This window comes from Scatophagus argus, chromosome 17, assembly GCF_020382885.2.
Source record: "Scatophagus argus isolate fScaArg1 chromosome 17, fScaArg1.pri, whole genome shotgun sequence".
NCBI lineage: Eukaryota > Metazoa > Chordata > Actinopteri > Scatophagidae > Scatophagus > Scatophagus argus.
The window spans coordinates 22,102,180-22,116,794 of NC_058509.1; the positions used below are offsets into that span (position 1 = coordinate 22,102,180).

Below are 14,615 nucleotides of genomic sequence, written 5' to 3' on the forward strand. Positions count from 1 at the left end.
TTTACAGTCAGAAATGTTAAATGAACAGATTGGTTTGATACCTGTTTGAGCATGACAGGATGAGCTCTGGTCCTTAGAAAGTGGATAATCTGGACATTAAAAAAACAAAGATTTATTACACATATTCAGGTGGTCTTGATCTCATCTTGTCTGTACTGTGAGGGCTAATATAGACAGGTGTGTGCCTTTCCAACTCATGCCCAATCACCTGAATTTACCACAGGCAGACCCAACTCAAGCTGTAGAAATTTCTGAAGGATGATCAATGGAAACAGGATGCACCTGAGCTCAATTTTGAGTGTCATGGTAAAGAGTGTGAAACTTATGTACATGTTACGTTTTTGTTTTTTATTTTTAATAAATCTGCAAAAAAATCAAGCAAACTTGTTTCACTTTGTCATTATGGGGTATTCTGTGTAGAATTTTGAGGAAAAAAAATAATTTAATCCATTTTGACTCCATTAACTGTGTGGAAGAATAATCCTAAGCGGAAACCCACGGTTCACCCTCAACCTGTTCACATTTAAAACAGATTTTCCCCACTCAGTGACACACGCGCTGAGAGACCAACTCTGGTAATTGGCAGCTCTATAGTGACAAAGGTGAAGTTAGCTATACCTGTGGGCGAAGTGGAATCATATTTAATTTTTTTATTTAATATTTATTTGCTGGTTAAGGATAAGCGTAAATACAGGAAAATAGTAATATATATCGACAGTAATGACGCTCGACTGCGCCAGTTGGAGGTCACTAAAATTAATGTTGAATCGATCAGTGTGTGCATTTGCAAACACAATGTCGATGTACAGTGGCCGACAAGTACAAATGGGCTGCACATACAGAAACGCGCTGCATATAGGAAAACAGATGCAAAAGGAAAATGCTGCAAATACAGAAATGCACTACGTATATACTACATATTCTTTTTTCTTTTTCTCCCTTTCTCTTTCTTTTTCAGCACTGCCCCTAGAGGCCTGGAGCACTTCCGTTGTATGACTGGATGTGCGGCTTTTCTTTCTGCATTTGTTTGCTTATATGCAGTGTGTTTCTGTATTTGCAGTGTTTTCCTTTTGCATCTGTTTCTTATATGTAGAGCGTTTCTGTATTTGTAACACCTGTCCGTGTGTTTGTACTTGTCGGCTACCGTACCGAGCGGCCTGATTCAAAATCTCCACCTTTGCAACTGCACTGGAAATTATTCGTTGTTTATTTTTTCTGTAAGAAAACCGCTTGGAGTGGCGAAATACCAAAGCTGAAAAATAAAACTAAAGATTTGTACTGTAATGTATAATATAATCTTCTTTTTGTTAGAATTGATATTATAAAATTGGTATTGAAAAAAGTATCGTTAAGGAACCGGTATCGAGGTGAAGGTATCGGTATTGGTACCGGTATCGAAAATTTTTGATTGATACCCAGCCCTACTCAACCCTAACAATCAGTCCAAAGCCTAAACTCAATCATAATTCATTTGAGAGCCTTATTCTTAGCCTTTCACACCTAGACTGGAAAATGGTGCAGTCAATTTTAATTGTTACAGTATACCACGCTCCAGGTCCATTCTCTGAATTTTCATCTGAATTCTCAGAGTTTCTATCAAGTCTAGTCCTTAAAACAAATAAAGTAATTACTGTGGGTGATTTTAATATCCATGTGGACAATAACAATGATAGTCTGTATACAGCATTTATCTCTTTATTAACCGACTCATTGTTTTAATCATACTCTCGACCTTACACCTAACATATGGCACTGAAATTGAACATTTAATGGTCTTCCCGCAAAATCTTCTTTTATCTGACCATTGTTTAATAATAATAATTTCTATTACCTGATTGCAAGCAACTACGAATAAATTCCTACACTAGATGTCTATCTGATAGTGCTGTGGCGAAATTACAGTAAGTGATTCCATCTGCATTTACTTCAGTACCACATCTCAGTGTAACAAACACTCCGATGCTCATATGTTAGCTCATGGGATTTTGTTGGGTCTCTCTAAAAATAAAATTAAACAGTTCAGTCTTGACCTGCTCTAACTGGAAAGAGACAACTGTTGTTGTGATTCGGCACCGTATAACTAAACTGAATCGAACTGAGTTTCTGCAGTTAAAGGATCCGTTCACATTTTCTTCAACAATATTTATAGGCCCATATGCACTTTGAAACCGGTTCTGTTTACCTGTTGCGCAGTGATGCCATTGGCTATTGCCTGTTGCACTGACTCCCTTGTAACCTGAGCCACCACAACATTGGGAAAGCGATACAGCATTTCACTGAAGAGAGCCACCAGGGCGATCTGAAGTTCTGAATCTGAGGGACACCCAAACACAAAATGACAAAACAGATTCTGTAAGATACTGCCAAGTTGCATGCCCTTCAAAAGCAGTGAAACAATTTCAAACAGGAAAATATGATCCAATAAGCTGAAAGACATTGGATTAGTGATGGTATTATGGTATAACGCCGCTTGACCACTTAGGGCTGTATATGTGAGGAAAAGAATTTTAAACTCTGTTCTGAATTTTACAGGCAGCCAGTGTAGAGAAACCAATCCAGGAGAAATATTTTCTCTAATATGAGTTTTTGTCATTACATGAGCAGCAGCATTCTGAATTAGTTGGAGAGTCTTTAGGGACTTATTGGGCAGCTTGATAACAGGGAGTTGCAATAGTCCAACCTGGAGGTAATAAATGCGCAGACTAGTTGTTCAGCAACTTTTTGAGACAGAATGTGCCTAATTCTTGCAATGTTGCAAAAGTGAAAAGGGCAGTCCTGGAAATTTGAGCTATGTGCTATGAGCTATGGGATATGCTATATGTGTAAAAGGGCATATCCTGATCAAAAATAACTTCCAGATTTCTTATGGTGGGGCTGGACACCAAGGTAATGCCATCCAAGGTAGCTATATCACTAGATAATTTGTGTCTAAGATGTTTAGGGTTCAGCACAATAACACAGTTTTGTCTGTGTTTCAAAGTAGAAAATTGCCAGTCATCCAGGTTTTTATGTCCTTAAGGCATGCCTGAAGTTTGGTTAGCTGATTGGATTCATCTGGTTTCATAGATAAATATAATTGCATGTCATCTGTGTAACTGTGAAAATGTATGTAGTCTTTCCTAATAATGTCCCCAATGGGGAGCATATATATAGGGTGAATAATACTGGTCCGAGCACAGAACCTTGGGGGACCCTGTGACTAATTTTTGTGAATAACCCTTCATCATTAACATGAATGAACTAAGTTTGAGCTCATAAATAAGATGGAAACCAAGTTAATGCAGTCCCTTTAATGCCAAGTAAGTGTTCCATAATATAATGGTCAACGGTATCAAATGCAGCGTTGAGGTCTAACAAGAATAGACAAGCCCCTCGTCTGATGCAAATAAAAGATCATTTGTGATTTTGACCAGTGCCGTCTCTGTGCTGTGATGAGCTCTAATACCAGACTGGAAAGCATCAAATAAACTATTATTATTATTATAATTATTATTATTATTGTTATTTTTATTAAAGTCGCTTAGATGATTAACAACTGCTTTCTCAAGGATGTTAGAGAGAAAGGGAAGGTTAGATGTCGGTCTATAGTTGCCCAAAACCTCTGGATCAAGATCAGATAATTATCTGGTCCTAAAGCTGTAGGTAGGTCAGTACTGGTTGAGGTTAGGAGGTGTTGAATTTTGTCTCTAATGAGTAAAATTTTAGACTTACAGGAGGGGCTTACTGGAATACAAGGCTCAATAGCACTAAGACTCTGTCAGCCTGGCTACAGTACTGAAAAGAAACTGGGGGTTGTTCTTATTTTCTTCAATTAACGCTGAGTAATAGGCTCTGGTATTCCATAGGGCAGGCATGTCAAACTGGTCCACAGGAGGGCCGGTGTGGCTGCAGGTTTTCTTTCCAACCAAGTAGCAGCACACCAGACTTGACTCATTTAATCAACTGATCTCCATCTTCAGACAGTTGATTGGTCAAACGGTGTGCTCTTGGTTGGTTGGCACAAAAACCTGCAGCCACACCAGCCCTCCTGTGGACCAGTTTGACATGCCTGCCATAGGGCCTTTCAGACTTTGTACTAAGCTAGGCTCACCATGTCAAGATTCCAACTCTGTACAGTACACACAGTCATTAGACTGTTGTCCATTTAAACATCTCAGTCTCAGAGACAGACTTAATCCAAAAATGTTGAACTCTTTCCTGAGGTATTGCTGCTGAGTATTCTCATGTGGTTGTCACTGGTTTTAGTGATTGAAAGGTGATGCAATTCAGTTCTCTTGTATCAGGTTATGTGCAATGCATCAGAGCAAACAACAAACTACAGGCAGGTGGTGTGGCCAAAATCCAAAATATAAGGGACTACTAGCCTTCACAACAATGGTTGTATATGAATAGAAAATTCAACACGAAGTAAAATGTATTCACTAGCGTTAATATGTACAAAAACACAAAAAGCTTCCAGTGTTCAGACGTACTTGTGTAGGCGTAGATACGGTAGTTGGTTTCTACCACAATGAAGCCTGCATCACCAGTACCAGGAGTTGAAGCCAAGTCAGAGGAAGTAGAGGAGGAGCAGGAGAAACTGGTGGTGACTCCTGCAGCCAGAGTGATCGCCAGTCTGGTGGGGTAGTACCGCCGAGATTTCCTCTGATAACAAACGAATAACCAAAAACAAACATATGATAATTAAAGAGTATATACTTTTAAGTACATGTGCAGTAATTTCACATTTTTGTTTATTTGGGTTTTGTCTGGTGTATCATGGTGCTACGTCAATCAGTCATACTTTTTCTGTTTTTGTGTGTGTGTTGTGTTTTGCGTGACACTTCTCAGATCAGATTGGCATGGGAATATGGGGAAAACGAGCAGGAGCGCTCGTCAGGCTGAGGCAGTAGGGATTCGACGCCATGCATCCATCAATCCACCTGGCATGTGCGCTCTCTTGCTAACAAAATGGACGAGCTGTTGCTTCTAAACAGAAGAAAAACGGACTTTAATAGATCTGCCACCCTGTGCTTCAGTGAGAGTGAAACCTATTGTCCTAAAGGACAATGCTTATCGCGCTGTACCTCATGCAGCCTTAGGACTCTTGATCACTGCATGGTCCATCTTCTCCCACCTACAGACAGAAACTTAAATCTGCCAAAAACATCTAGTCCAGGCTTGGGTAGATCAGCTACTTCTTTTGATGTTGTAGTGTTGCAGTAATCTGCGTCTTCCTCAGTTCAATCAGCAGATACATTTTTCTCGCTGTTTGAAAGAATAGTGGAGAGCAGGGAGTGGTCCAATTCAGAGTGTACTTTGTTGTTGCAATGTGTGCTGATGGGTAGGACGCAGGAGGCTTACTTTGCTTTGACAGCGGCAGAAAGTAAAGCCTACTCAGCAATTAAAGCTGCTGTGTTAAAGGCTTATAAGTTAGTCCCAGAGACCTACTGTAGAAAGTTCAGGACTTGGGAAGAAATCCAGCAATCAAAGTCATATGGAGTTTGGCAAAGATCTGGTTACCTTTTTAAACTGGTGGGGTAATTCATTAAAGGTAGACACTTATGCTGCTCTGTGTGATTTGATCATTTTGGACAAAAATCCAAAATTTGGTCCCCAGCCACATTTTGACTCCTCAAAAACATGTAACTTCTGTAGGGGGAGAGGGCACTGGAAAGCTGATTGCCCGAAAGCTAATGCTAGAAGGGGAGCTGGTGGGGTCTAGGCAAATTCAGCTGCTTGTGCTGTTTCTGTGGAACCTGTTTTTGCTTCACATGCCCATTCATTCATATATCTTGAACTTAGTGCTGCCATTTTCTGATAATTCCAAAACAGGAGACTTTGTTTTAATGCAGGGAACGGGGATGAATGTTGTTCCTGTTCTTTTGCATTCCGTTGTTCTTAACTGCGGTTTGGTGCAGGGTGAGGTTTGCCACAGGTAGAGGATCCGTATTGACCAGATTGGATCCGCTCAATTTGTCAGTAAATTTAATCTGCTGAAGGGCTATTGGCAAGTCCCACTATCTGAAAGAGCAAAAGAAATTTCTGCTTTTATTACTCTATCTGGTTTATTTTCTTACACAGTTATAAGTTTTGGTCTGCGAAATGCTCCTGCGACTTTTCAGCGCCTTATGAATATCGTGCTTTCAGGGTTGGAAGGATGTGCTGTCTATCTTGATAATGTTGTAATTTATAACAACACCTGGGAGGAACATCTGGCCCGTATTAAGGAGTTGTTTGACTGTTTGAGGGAGGCACGTCTCACAGTGAACCTGGCTAAGTGTGAGTTTGCCAAGGCTACGGTCACCAACCTTGGCAAAGTTGTAGGGCAGGGAAAGGTGTGTGCGGTTCGAGCTAAAGTCAGGGCAATTGAGAACTTTCCAGTACCCACCACTAAGAAAGAGCTAAAACGTTTCCTCGGTTTAGTTGTGTACCATCGCAGTTTTTGCAGAAATTTCTCAACTGTAATAGCTCCCCTCACTGATTTGTTAAAGGGTAAAGCCTGTTTTATCTGGTCTGATTCTTGTCAGCTGGTTTTTGACAATGTAAAGGCTGTTCTGTGCTTGCCTCCTGTTCTTGCAGTCCCCCGCATGGGACAACCTTTTACTCTACAGATGGATGCCAGTGACATGGGGGGCTGGAGCAGTGTTGTTACAGGCCAGGGATGATGGAATGGATCGTCCTGTGAGTTTTTATTCCAAAAAGTTCAACGCATATCAGTTAAACTACTCTGTGATTGAGAAGGAGACTCTCGCCCTCATCTGGGCTTTGCAGCACTTTGATGTTTATTTTGCTCTAGTGTTCCCCTGACTGTCTACACAGATCACAACCCCATCACATTTCTGAATTCGGTACACTGCCCAAATCACATGTTGATGCGGTGAATGCTGTACCTGCCAGCCTACTGCCTGGGTGTCTGTCACATCAGAGGCTCTGAGAACATTGTGGCTGATGTTTTGTCTAGAGCACCCCTTCCTTACAGTGTTTGACTGGTTATCCATCCGATCTGGTGTGTTTTTGTTCTGTTCCTCTTGACTGCTTCAGGCACGGGAGTTGCTGAGGGAACAGGATGTGGCGAGTTGGCTGGATGGAGAACCACTTAACATTGGTATGAAGGTTGATAAGAATACTTGAAATATTCATAAAAGTAAATCATGAATATAAATGCCCTTGGACTGGCAGACCGGGGTGGTGGTCCCAATTTTCAAATGGGATCAAAAGATCTCAATTTACCAGTCAATCTACGTTCCTACCCTCACCTATGGTCATGAACTCTGGGTCATGACCGAAAGAACGAGATCTCGGATACAAGCGGCTGAAATGAGCTTTCTTCGAAGGGTGACGGGGCGCTCCCTTAGGGATAGTGAGGAGCTCTGTCACCCGGGAGGAGCTCGGAGTAGAGCCGCTGCTCCTCCACATCGAAAGGAGCCAGTTGAGGTGGCTCGGGCATTTGTTTCGGATGCTCCCTGGACGCCTCCCTGGGGAGGTCTTCTGGGGACACGCTGGAGGGACTATGTCACTTGGCTGGGGCTTGGGGTCTGCCCGGAAGAGCTGGAGAAAGTGTCTGGGGAGAGGGAAGTCTGGGTATCCCTGCTCAAGTTGCTGCCCCCGCGACCCAGTCCCAGATGAAGCGGAAGAAGATAGATGGATGGATGGATGGATGGATGGATGGATGGAATATAAAAATCTGTAATTTTGTTTACTTGATTTGGGAATAGAACTGCAGGTGTTCCTACTGGGATAGCTGATGAGCTGCACCTGGGCCTGGTGCAGTGCCTTCAGAATCAGAATCAGAATTGTCTTTATTGCCATTGATTGGTGCATACATAAAACGTAAGAATGAGTAACATAAAATAATAGAATAAAATAAAATAAGATAAAAATAGAATAAAGTAAAACAAAATAAAATAAGTAAAATAAATATGGTTCTGGAGGTAGTACAAAAGTGAGGTAATACAGAGTGGAAGTACTGCAAGTAGGTGAGGTAAACAGTGTAAATGGTCAGCAGGTGGATCATGACATGAGCATAGATCCATGTCTGTACTGGAGTAGCTAAAGTAAAGGCCTTGAAAAGGCCTTTGGTCCTCTCTCTCCTCCTTCATCTGTCCACTCGCGCCATGTGATTGCTGAAGTGTTGCAGTGTGTTGTTGTGTTCTTGTTTTTTGCATCCATAAACTCACACATCACCATGCACACCGACACTACTGATACTGACACTGATTACTGTTACTATTATGTGGTGATTTGTTATATTTCCTAATAAATTTAGTTTATTTTGGAGTTATCCTTGTCTCTCCTTCCGTTCTTGGTTGCAGCCTTTGAGCCGGGTTATAACAATCACAAACTTCCTGACAGACGAGAGACAGGCTGGGGAAATCAACATCAAGTATCCGGACAATTAGCACTGGCGCCTCCCAGAGGTGTGTGTCTTCTCCTCTACACTTCTTCCTCTACAACAACGACCACTCTTCGAGAGATCAAAATCCTGAAGTTTGCAGAAGACACAACAGTCATCGGCCTAATACAAAACGGTGACCAGTCTGCCTACAGACGGGACAACGGATAATTAGGTCTGCAGAAAAGATCACTGGTGTCAAATTGCCCTTGTGTACCTCAAGAGTGAGGAAACGGGCGGAATGCATCACAGGACGCAAACCCATCACACCACGGTCACAACATGTTTGAACTTCTGAACTTTTCCTTATCACTACACTTTATTAGTACCAAAGTTGAAATGCTGTAAAATCATACCGCATTCTAAGAGTATTGACGCCACAGTACTGTAGACTTTCAGTTTGTCATGAGACTTTTACATGAGACCGTAAAACTGCCTCCCAAAAATAGCTTTTCTTCAGCTGCTTAAAACAACCAGTGGGGTCAACAGATTAGAGGGTTGTCAGAGAATCAGGAGTTACTGTACGCAACTAAGGTCTAATTTCACATGGGCTATATGTTACACTATACTATATGTTACAGTATATAACTGTATAAATCATCTGCTTGCTTTTTATTTCAATTATTTTCTATTCTTTTTTCTTTTTTTTTCTACCTGTTTTGTCTCGTCTAGTTTTCTAGAACATGGTGCTGACAGCATTGTAAATGTTACTGGGTCTTCTCTCCAACTAAATAGCTCACCTTTCGCTGGAAGACCAGTCCAAACTCCCGCAGGTGCTGCAAGAAGGTGAGTAATGACTCACTCATGCCCTCCACTGTGTAATCCTAGGCATACAGGTAAGACATGATCAATAACATCAAGAGGACTCAAACAGCATTGATAGAAGTAGAATTTTCAGAACCTTCAGAATTGAGTTTGTTACATTGCTTTGCCTCGTGCACATAGAATCAAAACAAAAGAACAGGAGCAAAGGTGCTGTGCACTTACTCTGCCAAGGGTAGAGAAACTGAGCTGGAATAAGAATGACAAGATCTCCACCAGGTCCATGCCTCTGGACTACAAAAAAAAAAAACTATGAAATATAAGCATATATTTTCAGTTAAAATCGTATTCAAATAATAGCCAACACGAACTGATAAATAGCAGTCTCCATTAATTGTGGGCTAAAAACACTGAGCGGAAATGGATTCACCCCAACTTTAATAGCTCACACGATAAATTCAGTCTAATTTTCCACAGCACTATTCAGTCTACACAACAGTCATAACATGCTCACTATTCTGCTGAAACCACCCTCTCATTTACTACACTTAAATTTGTTGCAGATGTTTGACATTAAGAGCCAAAAAAGACAGTGGAAGATTTTTCACATTTGAAGGGATCTGCAGCAAATGATAATATCCAAGAAAGAAAAACTGCCCAGTGGTCTACCCACTGAAACTGAAAACAGACACCACTTTTAGAAATCTTCAAAGAATTCTTCAATATTGGAATCCTGCTGCTGTCCTTAGGCGGAGTCTTCATTTCTTTCTCCCAAACCCTCATAAACCATATGGTAAATGCAAGGCCAGTCAGTCTTCTTAATCCAGATGTAAAATGCTAAGACATTTCTCAACATTAACTGAAGACTATAGACTATAGACAGGCTGGCAGAGAGCCACATTGTCATCGGGCCTCGTATTCCCGTAACCCTTAGTAGTAATGGCTTTGTGATCTTTTTTAATTACAAAATTGTACTCATTAGAGACAAAATGCATCACCTCCTGACCTCGACTGGCACTAATCTACCTTCAAGCACAGGAGCCATAGAAACAGCAGAGGGACTGGATAATTATCTAGATTGCTTTTTTCCTATTGACCTTCAGCAATTAATCTCTTTGATCTTTGCATCTAAACTGACAACATGCCTCTTAGACCCCATCCCAACCAAGCTGCTCAAAGAAGCCGTACCCTTACTTGACACTACTAGATATGATAAATATGTCTCTATGGACATGAATCCTCCATATGGACAAAGGTTAGTCAGAGTTTCCCAAGGTTCTGTGCTCGGACAAATATTATTCACCATATATATATGCTTCCTGTTGGTGATATTATTAGGAAATATGCCATACATTTTCATTGTTCTGCAAATTATAATTATATTATTATACAATTACATTTACAATAATATTTACTGACGTGTCTTCTGTTATGGAAGCAGAGGCTGAGGACCTTGAGGCGGATCCATACATTACCCAAGCTGAAGTCACTGAGGTAGTTGGGAAGATCCTCAGTGGCAGAGCGCCGGGTGTGAATGAGATTCCTCCTGGGTACCTTAAGGCTCTGGATGTTGTGGGGCTGTCTTGGTTGACACAACTCTGCAGCATCGCATGGCAGTTGGGGACAGTGCCCTTGGACTGGCAGACCGGGGTGGTGGTCCCTCTTTTTAAGAAGGGGGACCGGAGGGTGTGCTCCAATTACAGAGGGATCACACTCCTCAGCCTCCCCGGGAAAGCCTATGCCAGGGTACTGGAGAGGAGAATCCGGCCGATAGTCGAACCTCGGATCCAAGAGGAACAATGTGGTTTTCGCCCTGGTCGTGGAACACTGGACCAGCTCTATACCCTCCGCAGGGTGCTTGAGGGTTCATGGGAGTTTGCCCAACCGGTCCACATGTGTTTTGTGGACTTGTAGAAGGCATTCGACCGTGTTCCCCGTGGCATCCTGTGGGAGGTGCTCTGGGAGTATGGGGTCCGGGGTCCTTTGCTAAGGGCTGTGCGGTCTCTGTATTGTCAGAGCAGGAGTTTGGGCCGCATTGCCGGCAGTAAGTCGGACCTGTTACCAGTGCATGTTGGCCTCCAGCAGGGCTGCCCTTTGTCACCGGTGCTGTTCATTATTTTTATGGACAGGATTTCTAGGCGCAGCCAGGGGCTGGAGGGTGTCTGGTTGGGAACCACAGGATTTCATCTCTGCTTTTTGCAGATGATGTTGTCCTGTTGGCTTCTTCAGGCCAGAACCTCCAGCGTGCGCTGGGGAGGTTTGCAGCCGAGTGCTAGCTGGGAAGCAGCTGGGATGAGAATCAGCACCTCTAAATCCGAGGCCATGGTTCTCGACCGGAAAAAGGTGGTCTGTCCCCTCCAGGTTGGAGGAGAGTTCCTGCCTCAAGTGGAGGAGTTTAAGTATCTCGGGGTCTTGTTCACGAGTGAGGGAAAATGGGAGCGTGAGATTGACAGGCGGATTGGTGCAGCGACAGCAGTAATGCGGTCGTTGTACCGGCCCGTCGTGGTGAAGAGAGAGCTGAGCCGTAAGGTGAAGATCTCAATATACCAGTCAATCTACGTTCCTACCCTCACCTATGGCCATGAACTCTGGGTCATGACCGAAAGAACGAGATCTCGGATACAAGTGGCTGAAATGAGCTTTCTTCGCAGGGTGGCGGGGCGCTCCCTTAGGGATAGGGTGAGGAGCTCTGTTGCCCGGGAGGAGCTCGGAGTAGAGCCGCTGCTCCTCCACATCAAAAGGAGCCAGTTGAGGTGGCTCGGGCATTTGTTTCGAATGCCCCCAGGACGCCTTCCTGGGGAGGTGTTCCAGGCATGCCCCACCGGGAGGAGGAACCTGAGGAAGACCCAGGACACGCTGGAGGGACTATGTCACTCGGCTGGCCTGGGAACGCCTTGGGGTCCACCCGGAAGAGCTGGAGGAAGTGTCTGGGGAGAGGGAAGTCTGGGTATCCCTACTCAAGCTGCTGCCCCCGCGACCCGGTCCCGGATAAAGCGGAAGAAGATGGATGGATGGATGGATGGATAATATTTACAATGTACCCAGATGATGCCAATTAGCTAACCAAACTTCAGACATGTCTTTAAGACACAAAAACCTGGGTGACTTGCAATTTTTTTTACTTTTAAACATACAAGAATGAAGTTGTTGTGCTGTTGTTATAATGAAATGCTACCCTAGATGGCATTACCTTGCCCTCCAGCCCCACTGTAAGGAATCTGGGATTTATCTTTGATCAAGATATGTCCTTTAACTCACACAGAGCACAAATTTCAAGGACTGCCTTTTTCACCTATGCAACATTAGGCACATTCTATCTCAAAAAGATGCTGAAAAGCTAGTCCATGCATTTATTACCTCCAGACTGGACTATTGGAACTCCCTATTATCAGACCGCCCTATTAAGTCCATAAAGATTGTCCATCAAAGCCCGAATGCTGCAGTATGTGTACTGACAAAAACTTACATTAGAGATCATATTTCTTCTGTACTGGCTTCTTTACACCGGCTGTCAGAAATTCAGAATAGAATTTGAAATTCTTCTCCTCACACACAACGCCCTTAATGGTGAGGCACCGTCATATCTTAAAGACCTCCTAGTATCCCATTATCCAACTTGAACTCTCCGCTCCCAGGATGCAGCTTTATCAGGTCAAAGTAGCAGGTGAACATAACTACCTGAGCTGTTTTGAGGTACTGTAGGGTGAAGTACCACAGCTGAGATGCTGTGTCCAATAAGAGGAACTGGAAACCAGATGAAGTGATGTACGGTGCCTCTCCTGCTTCACTGACAAACAGAAGATGATAGGACAACATGAGGTATAGCACAAAATGCAGTGACAAAACCTGTGGTTTTTATGCATTTCTGTCACTAACATAATAATTTGTTTATAGCTGAAGTTCTCAGAATCAATAATTCTCAGAATCAATAATTAAATAATTTTCACTCTTCATTAATGATCCTTCCTGTGAAAGCATGAAGCTGGTACTCATCGATGTTTTATAAGATAAATAGCAGGATTTGTAAAGGTCTTTCTGAAGATAGTTTTTAACTGAATGAAATAATCATATCCATAATGCAGATTTCGTCTCACTCGGGATTGCGTAAAGAGACAGGTGGGGCATCTAACAACCCCTCCCGACCGTCAAATCATAGCTTAGCATCAGTTTCTAGACATGACAAGCCTGCCAGTGTTTGACTTCTCATCATTGTTTACGTGCAGCAGGTAAACAATAATGCCATGCCATGTGCCAAGGTATGTGTTTTCATGCAAAACTGAGTGCACTGATAGGCTATAATAACACAATGTGACAGAAATAAGTTTTTAAATGGAACCATAATCTCAAACTAACTGAAACATTATTGAATGACTTTTATAGAGGAAATTCGTTGGACTAGGCAGAGACAGGAGAGATCAAGATGAGGGAGATAAGGCTGGGATATGGGGATATGGCCATATAAGGATATGTCAAGGATTCAAGGATTCAAGGAGCTTTATTGTCATTTCACACACGTAGAACATGAGTGGAACGAAATTAGTTTCCCCGGTCCCAGTATAAGCCCAATTGCCTAACAAAATAAATATAAATATACACAACGCTATATAATATAAAAACAGTGGAATATAAGAGAAAACAGTAGATGATATAAACACCAGTGTAAACAGTATAAACAGTAGTGCAAATGGCTGACAGGGTAGTGCAAAATGACCGTAGTGCAATGGAACATGAGTACTTTAAAGTTCTGTGCAAATGCTGCATTGTGCAAAATGTTCCATGGGTGGTTGTTTGTGTGTTTGTTGGTGTGTGAAGTGTGAGTTTGGCAGCAGGGGCTACAGAGGACCTCCAGAGTTCAACAGTCTCACAGCTTCTGGCTGTAGTTGATAAACTAGCTACCTAGCAAAAACTAGTTAGCTTGAGGTGGTATTTAGCTTGTGACAGGGTTTGGCCACGAATATAGAGTGATGCCATGAATGTAATGTTATCAAGCTCCTCTACTATGGAACCATCTTCCGGTTTCAGACCGGGAGGCGGACACCCTCTCTCCTCGGCCCCTAGTTATGCTGCTATAGGCCTAGACTGCCGGGGGTCCTCCCATGATGCACTGAGCTCTTTCTTCCTCTCCCTCTGCACACATTTATGTCACCATTAATGCATATCATTAACCCAACTTCTTCCTTGGAGTTCTTGTGCTTTCTCTTCTTGCAGGTTGCCATGGATCGTGGATGGACCTCCTGCTGTCGTCCTGCTCGAAACTTACTACGACTACTACTGTTTAGTTATAATCTATTTTCATTTTGTCACTACTCTGTACAGCTACTACCATTATTACTGTTACTAATATTGCTATCATAATCACTATAGTACCTCCTGAATACTTCATTATCATTATCTACAGTTCCAATATTTCTTTATTATTACTGCTGCTATGTATCTCTGCTTGTGTGCACCTTCTCTCCCACCCCACCCCCCTCTCCCT

The 14,615-nt window shown here is 42.6% G+C and overlaps 1 protein-coding gene across 1 annotated transcript in view; it reads right to left on the reverse strand.

Moving 5' to 3' along the window:
• Positions 1-14,615, reverse strand: part of gtf2h4 (general transcription factor IIH, polypeptide 4) — a 41,155-nt gene that overhangs the window by 4,567 nt on the left and 21,973 nt on the right. Inside the window, exons 6-11 of the mRNA XM_046417863.1 lie at positions 12,815-12,923; positions 9,362-9,430; positions 9,115-9,198; positions 4,473-4,644; positions 2,183-2,313; positions 42-89 (exon numbers count right to left, since the gene is read on the reverse strand). Coding sequence (XP_046273819.1) covers positions 42-89; positions 2,183-2,313; positions 4,473-4,644; positions 9,115-9,198; positions 9,362-9,430; positions 12,815-12,923 — 613 coding nt within the window. The remainder of the gene's footprint in view (positions 1-41; positions 90-2,182; positions 2,314-4,472; positions 4,645-9,114; positions 9,199-9,361; positions 9,431-12,814; positions 12,924-14,615) is intronic.